Source organism: Melanerpes formicivorus, unplaced genomic scaffold (assembly GCF_026170545.1).
Source record: "Melanerpes formicivorus ecotype bairdi unplaced genomic scaffold, bMelFor1.0.p_v2 SCAF_23, whole genome shotgun sequence".
In the NCBI taxonomy this organism is placed as follows: domain Eukaryota; kingdom Metazoa; phylum Chordata; class Aves; order Piciformes; family Picidae; genus Melanerpes; species Melanerpes formicivorus.
The window spans coordinates 1,197,979-1,218,794 of NW_027142375.1; the positions used below are offsets into that span (position 1 = coordinate 1,197,979).

General features: G+C 50.4%; 1 protein-coding gene across 5 annotated transcripts in view; it reads right to left on the bottom strand.

The window, feature by feature from the left end:
- Window positions 1–236: 236 nt before the first annotated feature.
- The window catches only part of LOC137448118 (ubiquitin-conjugating enzyme E2 E2), a 203,674-nt gene continuing 183,094 nt past the window's right edge, over window positions 237–20,816 (bottom strand). For all 5 annotated transcript variants that reach the window (XM_068152309.1, XM_068152310.1, XM_068152306.1 and 2 more), the window contains exon 6: window positions 237–1,132. In XM_068152309.1, the coding sequence (XP_068008410.1) occupies window positions 1,035–1,132 (98 nt within the window). In that variant the 3' untranslated portion in view covers window positions 237–1,034. The remainder of the gene's footprint in view (window positions 1,133–20,816) is intronic.

A 20,816-nucleotide genomic window follows, 5' to 3' on the forward strand; every position in this document is an offset into this window, starting at 1 on the left:
GATGCATTCCTCTGTGACCTGAGCTAGATTCTATGCTCCTGCTCTGGACTCGATGATCTCCTTGGGTCCCTTCCAACCCCTGAGAGGCTGTGCTCCTGTGACACAGAGTGAAGAATGCTAGCTTAAGAAGTGCACTGCTGAGGAGAGAGGAACAGTCTGGGCCTGGGAGCAGCTGCTCACCCTGCAGCTGTGTTTCGTGAGGGCTGTGTGTACCACACAAAGGCAGAGGCTCCGTCTTGCAGGGTGTGCATGTATCAGCCACAGTGTTTTATTGAGTGCTTTCATAATACAAGTGTACATCAACTGATCCACAGTCAAAAGTGGCAGGTCCCTAAGAAATTTACAAGCACTTCCCCCCCCCCCCCCTCTTTTTTTTTTCCTTTCTTTTTGCTGTTTTTTTACTAAGTAACTCAAAATACATGTGAGTTTGTTCAATGCAGGAGCCTCCCCCGGGGCCAACAGAAGGCTGAGTGATCAACACAGTTTTAGTAATGCACAGTGATTCTTGAGTTGTTTGTTTAAGCTTTTGTACAAAACCTGTTCCCAGTAGCATGCACCCACCATTAAAGGACTCCAGTACAAAAAAATAACCCTAAGCACTACGTTCAGGTAGAAACCAGATAGAGTTCTGAATTTGCTTGCTTCACCCCCCACAAAGAAAACCCACGTGAAAGAAACCAAACCAAACCCAAGCAGAAACCCCCAACAGACATGAAGACAAAGCTTTGTGACAAAGCTCTATGCTATTACAGGTCCAACATTCTCTGCACTGGTCACCAAACATTCCCTGTCCACATCTGAGGGAAACAACCTGCAGGTGAACAGAACAAAAAGAAGTAACCCCCAAAGCAAAAGTGAAACCGAACCAAAGGACAAAGAGACAAACAGAAACCACCCAACCCAAAGGAAGAGTAAGGGCAACCTCTTGTCACAGAATGGCTGGAAGTTTAATAAAAAATAAGAAGGAAGGGCAGGGCTATTGATGCACTTAGTGAATGTGCTTGCACAGGTCCAGCAAATCCTACAGCAGGCTCCTATGTGGCGTATCTCTTGGTCCACTGTCTGGCCATTCTGTCATGCTCTGCTCTGTTGGTCATGTACTGAGTGGCAATGCTTCCAACCAGGGGGTCAGCTGCAAAGGAAAACACAAACCATCAGCTGTGGGAGAAGGGGGAAACCAAAGAACCTCCTCTCAGCTGCACATCCCTTCAGTTCTCTGATGTCAGAACAAGGAGGCTTAACTGCAAGAAGAAGGTGCCCACAGATGCTGATTGCATCTTGGATGGGGAAGGGAGGTACAGCCCTTAGCCAAACATGTCTGAGAAACACACACAGCAAGTGACTTGCTGGAGCTCTGCCCCACAAGCACGTGTTCCAGTACCTGTACTTAGAGATGTTGCTTTCAGTTGGTAACACTAAAGAGATCTGACAAGTCCCACAAACATCTATACTGGCATCTGAGAGGAGGAAGGGCTTGGATTCTGTTGTTGTGCTCAAGGTGCCTTACAAATACTTCTAGTTTTAAATTACAAAGACATCACAGAGCCACAGAATGTGATGCTGCACTTTTCCCTGCTTGAATTTTCACAGCTCTGTATTTTTGCAGCAAACAGCAATTTCAGAGCAGAATCCACCTCCTGGGCTTTTCAGTGCTCTTGCAGGAGGACAGCAAACATACTCTAGTGAAACATGAAATGGGGTTGGAGTGGCCAACAGCTTGCTTTCAATGTGCCTTCTCCATCAGCTGTGTGACACACAACCAAATTCCAACTGGTAGTGCCAATGTGGTGAAAGATCACAGGCTCACAGGGTGTGGGGGGTTGGAAGGGACCACCAAAGATCACTCAGTCCAACCCCTGTCCAGAGCAGGAGCATAGAATCCAGCACAGGTCCCACAGGAACACATCCAGACTGGCCTTGAAAGGCTCCAGAGAAGGAGACTCCACAACCTCTCTGGGCAGCCTGCTCCAGGGCTCTGGGATCCTCACAGTGCAGAAGTTCCTCCTCATGTTGAGGTGGAACCTCCTGTGCTGGAGTTTCTATCCATTGCCCCTTGTCCCGTCCCAGGGTGAAACTGAGCAGAGCCTGTGCCTTCCCTCTCGACCCCCAGCCCTCAGGTATATAGAAACATTGCTTCAGTCCCCTCTCAGCCTTCTCCTCTCCAGACTAAACAGCCCCAGGGCCCTCAGCCTCTCCTCAGCAGGCTCCAGTTCCCTCTTAGTCCTCCGCTGGCCCCTCTCCAGCAGATCCCTGTCCCTCTGAAGATGGGGATGCACATTCAAACTTCCAATGTACCTGCTGAGGGTTTGTATGCACTACAGGCTTGGCTTTCCCTTTTTCCATAGGCACTGGTACTGCAGCATTCTATTTCTGCTGCAGGTTTTACCGTTTTCAAGGGACAATGGCCTAGAGCTAGAGCAGAGCAGACTTGGATTGGATGTTAGGAAGAAATTCTTTACTGTGAGGGTGGTGGAACACTGGCACAGGTTGCCCAGGGAGGTGGTAGAGGGCGCTTCCCTGGAGGGTTTTAAGGCCAGGCTGGATGTGGCTCTGAGCAACCTGCTGTAGTGTGAGGTGTCCCTGCCCATGGCAGGGGGGTTGGAACTGGCTGAGCCTTGAGGTCCCTTCCAGGCCTGACAATTCTGTGAATCAAGATGAGGCTCAGTGAGGCCCTGGGCAGCCTGATCTAGCTGGGGATGTCCCTGCTGACTGTGGGAAGTTGGACTGGATGAGCTTTGGAGGTCCCTTCTGGCCTGGACCATTCTCTGATTCTGTGATTTTAATAGTAGAGACCACCTGATGGAGCAGTTATTACACCATGACAAGTGTAAGAACAATAACCACAATGAGACTTCTGGGGCACCTTCAAAACTCAACCCCCAGCCCCACAGCCCCATTAAAAACTAAAAATCAGAATTTCCTCAGGCAAGTATTTACAGGGTGCTTTTCTTTGTAGATTCAGCTCTAGATCCTGGGGAATTTCCTCCAGCTGAGGAAGCATAATTAAACTGGAAGAATTTCCAAAGGTTAGATAAACCTTGAAAGGTCTTCTTCTGTCTCCTGAGCTTCCCATGGCTCCTTTCTCGTTGCTGGGGAGAGGCATCCCGTCGCGAGGCTCTAGGGAGCTGCCCGCACCGAAACGTCAGTCACTAAGAACTGAATCTGCTCCTTTCTGTTTGGGCAGACTGTGGTGGGTTGAAATTCCCCCACCCCCAACACTGACTTTGCCAGCTCAGCTCAGCTGGAAGCAAATGGGAGCTGTCTTTACAGGCAAAGCTACACTCTGCAATGGAATGCAATGGATAGGTACTGAACACCCAGGGTATCTCTGAGGTCTTTTCCAACCTTATTGATTCTATGATTTACAGATATTTACAGTTAATAAACAGCACAAGAACTGCCCCTGGTCAGAGACCAGGGAACCTGTCCCTCTGCCCCCACAACCCCCTGTCCAAAAGGGAGAAAGGAGCAGAGGGAAAGTGGTGGTTAGACTTCACCAAGATAATGCAGCCAAGGTCAGCCAAAAGCAGATTAACCTCTCCCGTGCGAAGCAAGCAGAGGAGAGAAGCCCCCAGAAGAAGGAAGATTGGTTTGGTACAGAGTTTCACAGCAGACATTTCTCCAATGAATGTGTTCAGAATGAGCTTCAGTTTCCCTTTTTACACCCAACAGTGACTTAGTTATACTTTTCTCCTTTTCTGCTCAAAACCTGTAAGGTGACTGTAGAGGCATGGCCTCAGACTCCCACACAGCCTGGGCCAGGTGCAGGGGAAACCAAAGAAGCAATGTTTGAGTTGTGTGTGTCTCAGGCCACACTTTTGCTTGATGGGTTTTGGCTTATGGAATGCTAATATTTTTTTTAGGGCCACCTCTCTTTCCCAATATTCTGCTGCAGTTCAGCTGAAAAGCAAGTGCTGGGGTTTTCTGAGCTTTGTCCCAAGGGAAGTCCAGCTGCACTCCCTGCCTCGTGTAAGGCTGCTTCGGAGCCATCCCTACACAGCTCCTCAAGAGAGAAGTTCCTTTCCCAGTAGCTAGGTTTTGTTTGGTGACTTCAGTGCAAATATCAGTACAGGACAGAATATCCTCCCACACTGGCTTGCAGTGAAAGCCAAACCTCTGTTGAGGTCATTATTGTACCAACCTTTAACCAAGAGCTATGTTGTGGGTTGAACTTCCCCCCCCTCCCAACAGTAACTTTGCCAGCCCAGCTCAGCTGGAGGCAAATGGGAGCTGTACTTACAAGCAAAACTACACTCCACAGCGGAATGCAGTGGGGATGTACAAAATACACAGGATTTACAAGCTCCCAAAAAGTGAATTAGGAAATAGATAAATAATAAATTGAGGAAGAAGCAGAAATTGATGACTTGCTGAACTGTTGCTTTCCTAACAGCAAATGAATAAACCTTTATTAGAATAAACCAAACCAGGTTGGAAGAGACCTTCAAGATCATCGTGTCCAACCCATCAACCAATCCAACCCACCCAAACAGCTAACCCATGGCACCAAGCACCCCGTCAAGTCTCCTTCTGAACACCTTCAATGACGGCGACTCCACCACCTCCCCGGGCAACCCGTTCCATAGCGCAATCACTCTTTCTGTATAGAACTTCTTCCTAACATCCAACCTGAACCTCCCCTGGCGCAGCTTGAGACTGTGTCCTCTTGTTCTGGTACTGGGTGCCTGGGAGAAGAGACCATCATCAGCCTGTCTACAACCTCCCTTCAGGTAGTTGTAGAGAGTGATAAGGTCACCCCTAAGTCTCCTCTTCTCCAGGCTAAGCAGCCCCAGCTCCCTCAGCCTCTCCTCACAGGGCTGTGTTCCAAACCCCTCACCAACTTTGTTGCTCTTCTCTGGACTCGTTCCAGCAAGTCAACATCCTTCCTAAACTGAGGGGCCCAGAACTGGACACAGTACTCGAGGTGTGGCCTAACCAGTGCAGTGTACAGGGGCAGAATGACCTCCCTGCTCCTGCTGGCCACACTGTTCCTGATCCAGGCCAGGATGCCATTGGCCTTCTTGGCTGCCTGGGCACACTGCAGGCTCATGTTCAGTCTACCATCAACCAGCACCCCCAGGTTCCTCTCTGCCTGGCTGCTCTCCAGCCACTCTGACCCCAGCCTGTAGCACTGCATGGGGTTGTTGTGGCCAATGTGCAGAACCCGGCATTTGGATGTGTTAAATCTCATGCCGTTGGACTCTGCCCATCTGTCCAGCCTGTCAAGGTCTCTCTGCAGAGCCTCTCTACCCTCCAGCAGATCAACTCCTGCCCCCAGCTTGGTGTCGTCAGCAAATTTACTGATGATGGACTCAATGCCCTCATCCAGATCATCAATAAAGATGTTAAAGAGCACAGGGCCCAGCACTGATCCTTGGGGCACACCACTAGTGACTGGTTGCCAGCTGGATGTGGCACCATTCACCACCACTCTCTGGGCTCAGCCTCCAGCCAGTTCCTAACCCATCGCAGTGTGCTCCCGTCCAAGCCATGGGCTGACAGCTTGGCCAGCAGTTTGCTATGGGGGACGGTGTCAAAGGCCTTGCTGAGGTCCAGGTAGACTACATCAACAGGCCTCCCCACATCCACCAGGCGGGTCACCTGATCATAGAAGGAGATCAGGTTGGTCAGGCAGGACCTGCCCTTCCTAAATCCATGCTGGCTAGGCCTGATCCCTTGGCCATCCTGTAAGTGTTGTGTTATTGAACTCAGGATGACCTGTTCCATGATCTTGCCTGGCACTGAGGTCAGGCTGACAGGCCTGTAATTCCCTGGCTCATCCAACCGGCCCTTCTTATGGATGGGCACCACGTTGGCCAGCTTCCAGTCCTCTGGGACCTCGCCAGTGAGCCAGGACTGCTGGAAAATTATGGAGAGTGGCTTGGCCAGCTCATCTGCCAGCTCTCTCAGCACCCTAGGATGAATCCCATCTGGTCCCATGGACTTGTGGGGATCCAAGCTGCTAAGGAGAGTTCCAACTACCGCCTCATGGAACATAGGGAAACTGTGCAGCTCCCTGGCTCCTTCTGCTAGCTCTGCAGACCAGCTGTCAGGAAGACGTTCTGCCCTTCTAGTAAAAATTGAGGCAAAGAAGGTGTTAAATGCTGGCAGTTTGATGCACACAAAACACCCTTAAACTTACATGGAAAGAATGACTTAATCTCTGATTGCATGTTCCTCTGGTGATTTCATGGCACCCAGGCCAGTGCCATAAGTAGACCAGTCAGTGCAAACTGCAGGCAAAAGCAGGGTGAGACATCCCATGCCACATGTGGCAAAGGAATATTTACTGTTCTGAGGGGAAGGCATGAGAAGGAATGGAATTGCTTGCAAGAAATTGTATTTACAGCATCCCTTTGCCCCAGGAAGTTTCCATAGGGAGCCACATGCCACCTGTTCTAAACTGAATGGCCTCCCAGGAAACCATGCCAAGAACAGTGTGAATCTCGATGTGATCACAGAGCCACAGCATGTCAGGGGCTGGAGGGGACCTCAAAAGCTCATCCAGGCCAACCCCCTGCCACAGCAGGAGCACCTAGAGCAGATCACACAGGAACACATCCAGGCAGGACTTGAATATCTCCAGAGAGGGAGACTCCACAACACCCCTGGGCTCCCTCAGGCTCTCTTTTGTAGTCACAGGCACCCAGTACAGGTTAGAGGCTGCCCTGCAAGCCAGTGTGGGAGGATATTCTGTCCTGCACTGATATTTGCATTGAAGTCACCAAATAAACATAGCTGCTGGAAAACAAACTTCTCTGCTCTGCCCTGCTGAGACCACAGCTGCAATGCTGTGTCCAGTTCTGGGCTCCCCAGCTCAAGAGAGACAGAGACCTGCTGGAGAGAGTCCAAGGGAGAGCCAGGAGGATGCTTAGGGGACTTGAGCATCTCCCCTGTGAAGAGAGACTGAGAGCCCTGGGGCTGTTTAGTCTGGAGAAGAGAAGGCTGAGAGGGGATCTGATCAATGTCTATCAATAGCTGAGGGGTGGGTGTCAAGTGGAGGGGGCCAAGCTCTTCTCAGTGGTGCACAGCAATAAGCCAAGGAACACCAGGGACAAGCTGGAACAGAGAAGGTTTCAGCTCAACATGAGGAGAAACTTCTTTACAGTGAGGGTGACAGAGCCCTGGAGCAGGCTGCCCAGAGAGGTTGTGGAGTCTCCTTCTCTGGACACATTCCAACCCCACCTGGCTGCCTTCCTGTGCAGACTGCCCTGGGTGATGCTGCTCTGGCAGAGGGGATGGACCCGATGATCTCTGGAGGTCCCTTCCAACCTCTGATGCCCTGTGGATCTGTGATACCATGACGTGGCACACTGGAGTACTCCACTAAGCTTTCAGCCTTGAAGAGTGCTCATGCTCAGGGCCCAAGTGACAGTGAGTGCTGCACTAATCCCTGCTTGTGTGGCGACAAAGTGGCCTCGCAGTGGGACGCCTGATCAACACACATGTTGGGCTGGAACAACAGAGCGATTCAAGTGGGAACAAAGGGCAGTGGCAGGGCTCTGAATGGCTTTACACACCCTACAAGGTGGACTACAATTTATTTCTGACTTCAATAAAATCACAGCTCCAACTATTCTCACAGAACGCAGGCAGCCATCTGCGAGGCACCTGGCAAGCAGAATGATAAAGTGATCAGTGGACATTGTGTATGCACATATGCATAAAGGAACAGGAAAACAGATACAGTGAAGTGTTTCAGTAAGAGCAAAGGTAGTCCTTAGGGGAGTTAGGAAGGTCTAATGTCTCCCATGGAAAAGTCAGTGAAGCCAATATAACTGTTAGCTATTGTAGTTTAGAGCAGAAATCATCTGACATGAAGCACAATGCAGGCTGCTTCTCACTCAAGAACTAAGTCTGCAGATTTGGTTGGTCACATCTCAACACCCAACAGAAAAATTCTAGTACACATGTATGTGTGTTAAGACCTCCAAATATGCTGGCTGGAATTGCCTCAGAGCTCATGTCCCACACCAGGCTGGCTGCTCTGGTTGATGTGGCTTGGACAGGATGGACAACTGTATGGCCTCTGCGGGTTGTTCCCACCACAGGAGATAATGAGATGCAGCAAGATATCCTTTGACACACCAGGTGATCACAGAGTCACCCTGCTTGGAAAAGACCTCAGAGATCATCAAGTCCAACCTATTACCTACTCCCAGCACACAGTCCTGGTCATAGCTACCTCTTTAGCTATATGCCTTAGGACTTCTTCCCAGGAGGAATCAGGAGGAGAGAGGAGGGGTGAGATAACGTATTGAAGACCCTGAAGTTTTGTTCTGCTTACAGTCAGGGTGTATATCTGGACAGGTAAGCAGCAGTGGTTAGGCCATACTGCTAGTAAGGAAAGAATCTCCACAGTGCTTCTTGGTCCTCACAGTTAGCAAGTAGTCAGGAAGACTCCATGAGAGTCAGGCAGTCTCACAGCTGTGTCCTAGTTTCCCATCTCTAAAACTGGAGTAATACTTCTCCATCACCAAGGATATTCTAAATATGCTAAAAATTGTGAGGCATCAGCACACAGTGATAAATGTGAGACCCCACCTGGAGCACTGTGTCCAGTTCGGGAGCCTCTGTTACAGGAAGGCTCTGGAGGTGCCTGAGTGTGTCCAGAGAAGGGCCACGAGGATGAGCAGAGGGCTGGAGCTGCTCTGCTATGGAGACAGACTGAGAGTTGGGGCTGTTCAGTCTGGAAGGCTCTGAGGAGAACATCTTGTGGCCTTCCAGTATCTGCAGGGGGCTACAAGAAAGCTGGGGTGGGACTTTTGAGGGTGTCAGGGAGGGATAGGGCTGGGGGGCAATGGAGCAAAACTAGAAATGGGGAGATTCAGATTGGATGTTAGGAGGAAGTTGTTCCCCATGAGGGTGGTGAGAGCCTGGCACAGGTTGCCCAGGGAGGTGGTGGAAGCCTCATCCCTGGAGGTGTTTGCAGCCAGGCTGGATGTGGCTGTGAGCAACCTGCTGCAGTGTGAGGTGTCCCTGCCCATGGCAGGGGGTTGGAACTGGCTGATCCTTGAGGTCCCTTCCACCCCTGACAATTCTATGACTCTCTGTGCCTGTACAGATGTGTATTGCAATGAGATTGATATCTGTGACTTGACTCTAGACTGTGACCTCTGTAGAACTGTCAGAACACATTAGGCCTCTGTTAGTGGTACAGTGAATGAAGTTCCACAAATATTAAGGCAAGTGTGACTTGATTCCATGTCCAAACTGTTATCTGGAGGAAAAAAAATCCCCCTATCTTCAAACCCAAAGAGCTCTGTAAGTCCAGCTTAGAAAACAGCCATTCACTAAAATGCTCATTTTGGACACATGGAAGGAAAAACTAATCCCTCTCTCTAGACTTGCATTTGATTGTTGTCTAGCTGCCTACCACAGATCTGTGTGAAATATGAGGCTGCCTAAGAAAAAGATGTTTCAGACCCAAGGAGCACTATCTGGCTCAGTCTCATTGCCATGGCTCTCGGAGGGAAGCGCTGGCAGTGGTTCATCTCTGCATCTTGCCAAGGGAAAGAATTCTTGGTTAAACAGTGAGGGGTTTTTTTTCAAGCCTTCAGTTTCCAGCAGGACTTCTATAAACTTCACTGGCTGGCAGGGAGTTGGCTGAGGCAGTGGTGGATCCACAGGGCAGAGCGTGCTGATCTCGAAGAGCTGCCCTTCATTAAGGAAGAAGACGTGCCGCTCAGGAGTGCCGGCGCGCTGGGGCAGTCGAAGTCCTGCAACAACAGGCTGCCCTTGGGTGCACCTCGAAATTAAAAGCACTGCTGCATTAGCAGTGTCTCTGTCCATAATCATAGGATCATAGGATCAGCAAGGTTGGAAAAGACCCCAGAGATCAAGTCCCTCCTGTTACTGAATACCTAACACCTCCTGACAACTAAACCATGGCTCCAAGTGCCACATCCAAGCCTTTTGTGAACACCTCCAGGGATGGGGACTCCACCACCTCCCTGGGCAGCACATTCCAGTGGCCAATTACTCTCTCACTGAAGAACTTTCTCCTCACCTCCAGCCTAAACTTCCCCTGGCACAGCTTGAGACTGTGTCCTCTTGTTCTGGTGCTGGTTGCCTGGGAGAAGAGACCAACCCCCACCTGGCTACAACCTCCCTTCAGGTAGTGGCAGAGAGCAAGAAGGTCTCCCCTAAGCTTCCTCTTCTCCAGGCTAAACACCCCCAGCTCCCTCAGCCTCTCCTCACAGGGCTGTGCTCCAGACCTCTCCCCAGCCTCGCTGCCCTTCCCTGGACACATTCCAGTGTTTCAATTTCCTTCTTAACTTGTGGAGCCCTGAACTGGACACAGGACTCCAGGTAATAATGATAATGAGTTCATAATAATGAACTCAGCTGAAAAACAGCCACTGTCATTAGAGAAAAACCATAAGAAGGTGGTGTTAGTAAATAAGAGCTTGATATGAAAGACATGACCAGGCACATGGCCTGGGAACATCTGCAGAACAATTACAGCAATATCTATTTACCCTGTGAAAAGATGGCCAGGAGTGCGTAATAAGGCCAGTGGGGTCCTGGGCTGCATTCAGAGCAGTGTGTCCAGCAGACCAGGGAGGTTCTCCTCCCCCTCTACTCTGCCCTGCTGAGACCTCACCAGGAATATTGCATCCAGCTCTGGGCTCCCCAGTTCAGGAGGGACAGGGATCTGCTGGGGAGAGTCCAAGGGAGGGCTACAAGGATGCTGAAGGGCCTGCAGCACTGCCTGGGGAGGGGAGGCTGAGAGCCCTGGGGCTGTTTAGTCTGGAGAGGAGAAGGCTGAGAGGGGACCTGATCAATGTTTTTAAAGAGGCTGCCCAGAGAGGTTGTGGAGTCTCCTTCTCTGAAGACTTTCAAGTCCTGTCTGGATGTGTTCCTGTGGGACCTGCACTGGATTCTGTGGTCCTGCTCTGGCAGGAGGGTCGGACTGGAAGATCTCCAGAGGTCCCTGCCAACACCTAACATGCTGTGAGCCTGTGGTAATGAGACCATAGCAGTCAGATCTCAAAATGCTGCCAAGCAGCTGGCAAGTGTCCACAGGGTCATAACTCTATTTTCTGGAAAATCCAGGGGGTGATTTTTCTGTCTGGAGCTTTGCTAAGGGAGGGACAGCTGCTTCAGAGGCACCCCAGTGTGGTTAGCTTTTTTTCCATTGACAGAGAAAACAATCAGTTTCCTTCTGGATTTCTCTTCTCATTTCACACTAATGCCTGCCAGGGCATTCCCTCTGACCATGCTTTGTGCAGTGTTAGACATCTTACAGTCACATGCACCACAGGTAGGTTACTGTGCAGAGACACCAGGAGGCCCAACAGTATCCACTTAACATGTGGATTCCCAGGGGCCAGAATGGGGAGGGAGTGTTAGTGCATGCTCTGGTCTTTGGTGGCATTTAGACACTGAGAGGAAAATGAGTCCTAAACATCTTCATTTTTAGGAGGATGGTTTGGATGTGAAGAGTACCAAAAGCTTCCACTTACACACATGAGGATTATTTTAGGGCAGATGTAGGCAGCATCTAAATCCTGCTCTTGAATCCATCCATCTGTTCCTTTACTGAAATGAATCCTTGGAGTACCTAGAAAACCCTACCTCTGTCATGAATGCTGCTCACTTGCTTAAATTTGGTTTTCTCCTTATCATCCCATTCCATGTCAGTATCAATTTGATGCATTTAGATCCAGACCTGCCACTGGGAACCCCACACCAAATGTAAAAAGAACACAGGAGGCTTTCGTTTAAGGAAGGGGTGGGGATGAATTGTATCCCTCCCCAAGGCCAACAGGACCCCTTGAAATACCTTGACAAGTTGAACATCCCTTGGAACAGGGATTGGAAATTAGGTGTGTCCTGCAACACACAGCAACCCTTGTCAGGGGTGGAAGGTTCCTCAAGGATCATCCAATCATCCCCCTGCCACAAGCAGGGACACCTCACACTACAGCAGGTTGCTCACAGCCACATCCAGCCTGGCTGCAAACATCTCCAGGGATGAGGCTTCCACCACCTCCCTGGGCAACCTGTGCCAGGCTCTCACCACCCTCATGGGGAAGAACTTCTTCCTCACATCCAATCTGAATCTACCCATTTCTAGTTTTGCTCCATTCCCTCTAAAAAGTCCTTCCCCAGCTTAATGACAGAACAAGAGGGAATGGCCTGAGGCTGTGACTGGGGAGGTTTAGACTGGACATTAGGAAACATTTTGTCATGGCCAGAGTGGTCAGGCATTGGGATGTGCTGCCCAGGGAGGTGGTGGAGTCACCAAGCCTGGAGGTGTTTCAAGGTGGTTTGAATGTGGTGCTTGGGGATATGGTTTAGGGGTGACCCTTGCAGAGTAGTGTTGGCCTTGGTGATCCTGGGTCTCTTTTCAACCTGAATGCTTCTGTGTTTCTCTCTTCCATGAGAAGAAAACAATACAAACAACCCCCCCAACATGTTTAGCAAAAGTCAGAAAAGAAGTAGCTGGTTCATGCAGCAAGGAGTGCAGGAATGCCTGGAGGAATATCAGAAGCTATTGAGCACAACTCAAACAAGGATTAGCAAACAGCAGCTATGGCAGCACCTAAGCTCCCAGAGCAAAGGCTGTTACTGCTTAGGCTCCAACAACTAATATGACCATTATCTGTGCCTTGGGGGGAATTTCCTTCCCAGAATGTTACTGTATGAGGAAAGTGCTGGGAGGGAATCCCACAGTTTTCACTGAAGCACTGACAGCCACAGGCAATGCACCTGGCTGAAGCAAGCAGGATTAGCTTCCTGCTTGAGAATGACTCTACTCCAACTTCAGGGATTGTTCTTTCTGGAGTTGCAGATCCAAGAGCTGAGGAAGAAGAGAGCAAATGGATGTGTGACTGGTACCTGGAGCTAAGGACTGCCTGATGCCTTGGTACCACAACAGGGAGAATGCACTGGAAACAAGTAATCTCTGCCTTCACTTTGTAAATGACATAGGGTAGGACAGGACAGGACAGGATAGGATAGGATAGGATAGGATAGGATAGGATAGGATAGGATAGGATAGGATAGGATAGGATAGGATAGGATAGGATAATAGAATAGAATAGAATAGAATAGAATAGAATAGAATAGAATAGAATAGAATAGAATAGAATAGAATAGAATAGAATAGAATAGAATAGAATAGAATTACGCAGGTTGGAAGAGCTTTGAGATCATCCAGTCCAACCTATCACCCAACACCATCTAATCAACTAACCCATGGCACCAAGGACCCCATCCAGTCTCTTCCTAGACACCTCCAGTGATGGTGACTCCACCAGCTCCCAGGGCAGCCTGAAGGTCACCAGTTTTTCTGATGCAAACAGCTCCTGGCATTTTCCAGAGGAAACAAACGATTGAAGCAGACTGCAGACTTCTGAGAGCATACTGGAGGGGTTAACATTGAGTATTTCTAAACAACCTGACTTCTATAGTTGTGTTCATCCTTTTAATGATGCCTTGTGAGGTTTGAATAGCCTAAATCTAACCACATAAAACCTCTCTATGCTAATCACCAGCACTCTTCTACCCATAAGGTGTTGTCAGTGTGCAGCTGGAAAGAGCAAAGGTTTAGGCCAACACAAGCAGCAATCCCACTCCAAGCCTCCTCCCCCTGCTTACATAATTAGGAGATATTCCTAGACATATTTTCCTGTGAACTACTAAGGGCATGACAGTCCACAACTGTTTTTCCTGCTGCTATACTAATCCCCAGAGCCATGGGTTCATTTTGAGGGGTTTAGGCAACTGACAGGAACAAAACAGTGTAACGTTTTCATCAGGTCCTTATGGCCAAGCAAATGAATTCTCTCTCCATGCTTTCCTGTGTGCAGATTCCATCATGTGCTGCTGCACTGCTTGCACTTCCATGTGTTTGATTTCACCTCTCTAGATCATATCCACAGAGTTTCACACACAGGTGTTGTGTGTCTGCAAATATCTAAAGACCAGATGTATAGGAAATCTATTCCTGGCAGTGCAGAGAGACTCTCAGTGTGGCTCTGGATGCCTAAATCCCAAGGCAAGCACTGGAAACCCTGCTGGCTGGCTGCTGTCATCTTTAGATGCCTGACTGTCGTTAATGTATTGGCAGTGTGTCTCCAGCTCAGAAACTGCAAGCAATTCACATTACAGAATAGCAATTGATATTGCATACATACTCTAACAGAGATAGTGTGGGGCAGTAGATTTGTAAAGGAATGGGAAGAAGCAGCACTGATAGACTACCAAGAATTCATAAATGTCAGCTCTGGACAGGAGCAGGCAGGGTGAGCTTGCAGCACAGAAGGCAAACCACAGCCTGGGCTGCATCAAAGGCAGGTCCAGAGAGGTGATTCTGACACTTTGCTTTGGGGAGACCTCACCTGGAGTACTGTGTCCAGGTCTGGAGCCCTCAATACAGGAAGGACATGGACCTGATGGAGAGGGTCCAGAGTAGGACCATGAGAATGATCAGGGGGTTGGAGCAGCTCTGCTATGAGGACAGGCTGAGGGAGTTGGGGGTGTTCAGCCTGGAGAAGAGGAGGCTCTGGGGAGACCTAATAGCAGCCTGCTGGTACCTGAAGGGGGCTACAGGAAGGATGGAGACAGACTGTTTGCAAAGGCCTGCAGGGACAGGACCAGGGACAATGGCTTCAAACCAGAGCAGAGCAGATTGAGATTGGATATCAGGAGCAAGTTCTTCACTCTGAGGGTGGTGGAGCACTGGCACAGGCTGCCCAGGGAGGTGGTTGAGGCTCCTGCCCTGGAGATATTCAAGGTGAGGCTGGAGGAGGCCCTGGGCAGCCTGATCTAGTTGGGGATGTCCCTGCTGAGTGCAGGGAGGTCAGACTGGATGAGCTTTGGAGGTCCCTTCCAGCTCAGCCCATTCTATGGGTCTCTGATGCATGGCATGATCAGTCAAAGTTGCTGTTCCTCCAACGAGCATGCAGTGGGGGCTGCAGAACTGGGAGGGGAGCACTCAGTACTCACAGATGAATAGCAGTGCCTAGCAAGAAGAGCTTTGTTACCACTGATGGTTCTGCTCATGTGGATAAAGCTGATGGAGATGGGTTTATGGTGACAGGCTTTTCCTGAGGCAATTCCATCCCTGATGACACTGCTCTGCACTCACTGAATTCCACACTGAATTTGCCTTCTGTGCTGTTTTAGGACAAATTATGATGATGACCTTTATTTAAAACACTCATCCTCTCTGCTCCCAATCCAGCAGCACCAAGTCAGCAGAGCAACCACAGACTGCACTGGGTATTTGCTAAGCAGAAGCCTCCAGGATGAGCTCATTTCAGCTGGAGACAACCCAAGGCTGAATTTTAAAAAGGAACTGAAAGGTTATGCTGCAGCTTAGAGCAAACCAAAACAAGTTACTAAATTAATTGGTTGCCTGCTGCTCTAACTGTTGTTTACTATCTCTCCTAAAGTGCAATAAGGACAAGGGCAGGGTCCTGCACCTGGGGAGGAATAACAACAGGCACCAATACAGGTCCAGGGCTGCCCTGCTGGAAAGCAGGTCTGTGGAGTGCTGGGGGGCAGCAAGTTCTGCATGGGACAGCAAGGTGCCCTTGTGGCCAAGAGAGACAGTGGGATCCTGGGGGGCAGCAAGAAAAGTGTGGCCAGCAGGGCTAGGGAGGGTCTTCTCTCCCTCTGCTCTGCCCTGCTGAGACCACAGCTGCAATGCTGTGTCCAGTTTGGGGCTCCCCAGCTCAAGAGAGACAGAGACCTGCAGGAGAGTGTCCAAGGGAGAGCCAGGAGGATGCTTAGGGGACTTGAGCATCTCCCCTGTGAAGAGAGACTGAGAGCCCTGGGGCTGTTTAGTCTGGAGAAGAGAAGGCTGAGAGGGGATCTGATCAATGTCTATCAATATCAGATGGGTGGGTGTCAAGTGGAGGGGGCCAAGCTCTTCTCAGTGGTGCACAGCAATAAGCCAAGGAACACCAGGGACAAGCTGGAACAGAGAAGGTTTCAGCTCAGCATGAGGAGAAACTTCTTTCCAGTGAGGGTGACAGAGGCCTGGAGCAGGCTGCCCAGAGAGGTTGTCTCCTCTGTCTGACTCTCCCAGAGAGTCTCCTTCTGTGGAGACTTTCCAACCCCACCTGGCTGCATTCCTGTGCAGACTGCCCTGGGTGATGCTGCTCTGGCAGGGGGGTTGGCCCTGATGATCTCTGGAGGTCCCTTCCAACCCCTAAGGCACTGTGGCTCTGTGACACTGTGATACTTGCTGCCATGCTTGAGTGGCAGGGCATATTTTGCTGCTCCAGATACAAAGAAAGCATTTTCCAGTGTGCTGGAACAGCCCAGAAACCTGCCCCTTTCCTGGGAGAGCAGAGTACACAACCTCTGAAGCAAAGGGAGGAAGAGCTCCCAGCTGAAGAACAGAAATCATCTTAGACAGCAGAGCAGTTGAATTGTTTACACTGTTGCTTACAAACAGGATCGATGGCAAGAGGAGATGATTTTGTTGTGTGTCTGACAGCACTGCAGTGTGATGTTGTGCCTGGTAGCCTGTGGGTGTCTGGGAAGAACCAAAATAGCAAGGGCTGGCCAGCCTCAGAAAACTGGACAAGTGCAATCTTCTTTTGGCAGCCTGTAAGTATCTCAGTCACTGCCCAGAAGAGTCACCAGCTTCAACAAGCCTGCTCAGGTACCTGCTGGATCACAGGCTTGGAAGGGACCTCTGGAGATCCTCCACTCCAACCCCCATTAGAGATCATCACAGAAGGAGTATTTGTGCCTTTGCTGTCTTCTGCATGTCTGTGGCAGCTCAGGCTGGGTGCCTCCTGTTGCTGCCACACAAGCTACACCTCGGGTGTCCTGAGTGTCCATCCCAGTAAGGTGGACACAGCAAACAGCCTATTTCACACCCATAAATCCTGTGCCCTATAAACCCATCTGCAGTCATTCTCTTCCTCTGTCCTCCCTCTCTGCTCCCATGGGAGATGCTCCCTATCAGGTAATGCTGGGAGAGTATCTCAAGGCCTCCTAGGCCTGGCTAAGCCTAATGCCAGGAGGAGAAGGGGGGAAGGACAGTGTCAGACCTGGCCAGCCTGAGACCAGCCTGGCAGTGGGGAGGAAGAAAGAGCCCTGGGGGTTTTGGGTGTACCCTCAGGTGGGGAGAAGGGAAGTGTTGGGAGGCCTTTGGGTGTGCTGCAAGGGACTCTGTATGCTTTGGGGTTCTTTGCCACTATGCTTTGTAGCTTCTGTACAACACTTACTGCTTTCCCATTTAAACTCCCCATTGCTTTCCAGTCCATTTGTGTGAGCATCATCCCTTTGCCCCTCTCAGGGGGCAAGAGAGGATCTGTCCTGCCTCAAACCAGGCAAATGTCCTGACAAAAGTGTTCTACAGGAAATCAAATCTCATTAAAGCCCAGCACAGAACACATCTGGGCAGAGGCAAGACTAGGACTCCTTTTTGAGAGGCTGCACAAAGCTCTTAGATGCTAAATAGGAAGGGGAAAAAAATCACCAACTGGAGTCTGAAGCAAAGCTTCTGACAGTAACAAATGTGCAGATGACAGGTTTGAGGGAAAAAATACAGGAGTGAGGAAAATTTGAAGTGGCTCATCCCTTGAACTTGCTGTCATGGAGGGGTTCTAAATCCGCTTCACAGCTGGGAGAGAGGGGAGGAGAGAGAATGAAAACTGGGGAGCCTGAAAAGTTGTGATCCAGCAGTGCCAGAAAGCATCCTCTGCTCTGGAGCAGCACCAGGGCAGGAGAAACACCATCCAGGCTTCCTGCTCCACTGAGATGGACAGAAGAACAGAGGGAAGCAGGATACATCCAAAGTGCTGAGTGCTGAGGGGCAAGGACCTGTTTTCCACTCTGCAGGGCTGGGAAGCTATTTCAGAGCTGGAGCATGGCAGCCAAGCAGCAGGGCTGTGACCACAGGTCAGCCAAACCCTCCCTTGGAGCCAAATGCTCCATCATGGAGCAGGTTTTATTTTTACAGCTAGGATGCATTTCCCTTTATTAAGCTGCCTTAGATTTATTAGCAGCCTTCAGTTTCTGTGTCCATTCTTGACAGGCTAAGTGCTTTCAGATCTCAGCAATTCTGAAAAAGATCAGTTCTCTTTCTTTTCCTTCTCTCTCTTTTTTATTCCCCTTCCCCCTGATGCAGTGAGATCTATCAGTGCATGAGAATGCACACTGGCATGGCTGCAGCTTGTCAGCTGGACAGCCAGAGCTGTTCCTGGAGAACCTGCCACGGTGATGCATGCTTTGGAAGTGGCTGTGGCAGCTTTGGAGGTTCCTGCACCTGCATGATGATCAGCCCTGAGCACAGCCAGGAGAAGGCAGTGTGGCAGTAGGCATCAAGTCTCTGGTGAGACCACACCTGGAGCACTGAATCCAGTTCTGGAGCCCCTGTTATAAGAAGGATCTGGAGGTGCTGGAAGGTGTCCAGAGAAGGGCCAGGAGGATGAGCAGAGGGCTGGAGCTGCTCTGCTGTGGAGACAGCCTGGGAGAGTTGGGGCTGTGCAGTCTGGAGAAGAGAAGGCTCCCAGGAGACCTCATTGTGGCCTTCCAGTATCTGAAGGGGGCTACAAGAAAGCTGGGGAGGGACTTTTGAGGGTGTCAGGGAGTGATAGGACTGGGGGGAATGGAGCAAAATTAGAAGTGGGGAGATTGAGATTGGATGTTAGGAAGAAGTTCTTCCCCACGAGGGTGGTGAGAGCCTGGCACAGGCTGCCCAGGGAGGTGGTGGAAGCCTCATCCCTGGAGGTGTTTGCAGCCAGGCTGGATGTGGCTGTGAGCAACCTGCTGTAGTGTGAGGTGTCCCTGCTTGTGGCAGGGGGGTTGGAACTGGCTGATCCTTGAGCTCCCTTCCAACCCTGACAATTCTCTGATTCTGAAGGCTGTCAGAATCACTCCAGCTTTCAGTGGGGTCTACCAATATCGGAGGGCTGGGGGTCAGGAGGGAGGGGACAGGCTCTGCTCAGCTGCACCCTGGGATAGGACAAGGGGCAATGGATAGAAACTCCAGCACAGGAGGTTCCACCTCAACATGAGGAGGAACTTCTTCACTGTGAGGGTCCCAGAGCCCTGGAGCAGGCTGCCCAGAGAGGTTGTGGACTCTCCTTCTCTGGAGACTTTCCAGCCCCATCTGGATGTGTTCCTGTGGGACCTGTGCTGAATGTGTCCTGCTCTGTTAGGGGGGTTGGACTTGATGATCTCTGGAGGTCCCTTCCAACCCCTCACAGCCTGTGAGCCTGTGAAGTGTTTTCAGGATGAGGCCCAGAGCCCATGAGCACTTAGTGACATACTCAGTTTCATGCAGATGCAAGTCTCTATCAGGTTTTGTACTGCTGCTCATGCACATGTCACAATATTTACAGGACTGGGGCCCTGCTCTGTAGAAAGAAATGTGTGCAGTGCCCCAGAGTACCACCTGGTGTGGCTTAAGCTTTTCCCAGAGCCCAAAAGCCCTTTGAAACAGATTTAGGTTGCCTCCCCTCTCCCCTTTTCCTAGTAGTGAAATCTAATTAGGCAGGAGGAGGAGAGAGAGAGAAAACCACAAAAGAAGAGTCTTGAATTGCTTTGGAAATAGAAAGGTAAGTTTGACAAATGTAAAAGGCATTTGAGTGAGAGGAAGGTTACACAGGTGTAAGGAAAAAGGGCACATAAAAACACACAAAACCAGACACAGCTGGCACAAGATTCTCTGGATGGAAGGTGGATGCTCTCTAGATGCAGTTCCCTTAGGTGTCTGCAACAACATTGAACTGGCCTGGCCACACGGTGAGCAGCAGCAGCAGCAGGGTGTGAGAGCCCAGGGGCAGAAGAGAGCTAGGCAGGAAATGGCTCCCCCTTAAACAGGTTCATGGACAGAAGGTGGGAGTGGAACAGCCTTTGGCCTGGGGACCCCTCAGCCTGGGCAGGGGCCAGCTCTCTCTGCCCACCTGGGTCAGGTTGCTTTGTCCACCTGAGGCTAGGGTTTTTTTCAGCCACCTCCCCTTGGATGGGTTAACCTAGCACCACCACTTGAAAGGAAAATGTGAGCTCCTGGCCTGCATGCTGGCCTATCCCATCACATCTCCCATCTCACTGACACTGCTCCTGCTGGCTCTTTCACACTTGGTCACTGATACACCAACCCCTTCCCCCCATGAAAGCAGAAGTCAGCCAGCTGTTCCCGAATCCCCTCAGCTAATTACCACGGGGTGCTGGCTGATGCTGCCGAGCAGAACTGAGACAATAAGCACCGAGCCTGAACCAGCTCAGAGGATTGTATTGGGGGTGTACAAAGGACAGAGCGGCTCCTGCCTGCAGTGATAGGGAACAAAGGGTGGTGGTGTGTAACTGGGGAGGAAAGAGGCTCTCCCCGTGGCTGCTGCAGATTACTGTGTGAGTGACAGGAGCGGCAGCAGCAAACACTTTGCATTCGCTCAGCCTGCTGGAGAAGAATAGCAGCGCCTGCCAAGGAAGCTGCAGCTGTGCTCCAGCTCCATTTAATCACTGTGTATGACTGAGGGTTAATTAGCTGCCATTCTCACTGCTATTTGTCGTCCTAATGAAGATTTGCATAAATGTAAGGGTAGGGGGTAACCGATACTTGATTTTTCCCTTCAGAGAGGCTGGGGTGGAAAACTCACCCATCCCGAGTGTTTATGTTTGTGGGAGACTCAGTGGTGGCTTTCCATCTGACCTGATTGGCTTCTGGCTGATGAATGGGGAACAAAAGAGTTCAAAGTGCCTTATCAAATTGAGAGCCCTGTTAGGATTTTGCCTTTAGAAAGGGGCAGACAAGTTAGAGGAAGACAGGACTGAGGGATTGGAAAGCTGCTGCCGGCTGCCAGCCAGGAGAATACATCCATGCATGTTTCTCCATCTCT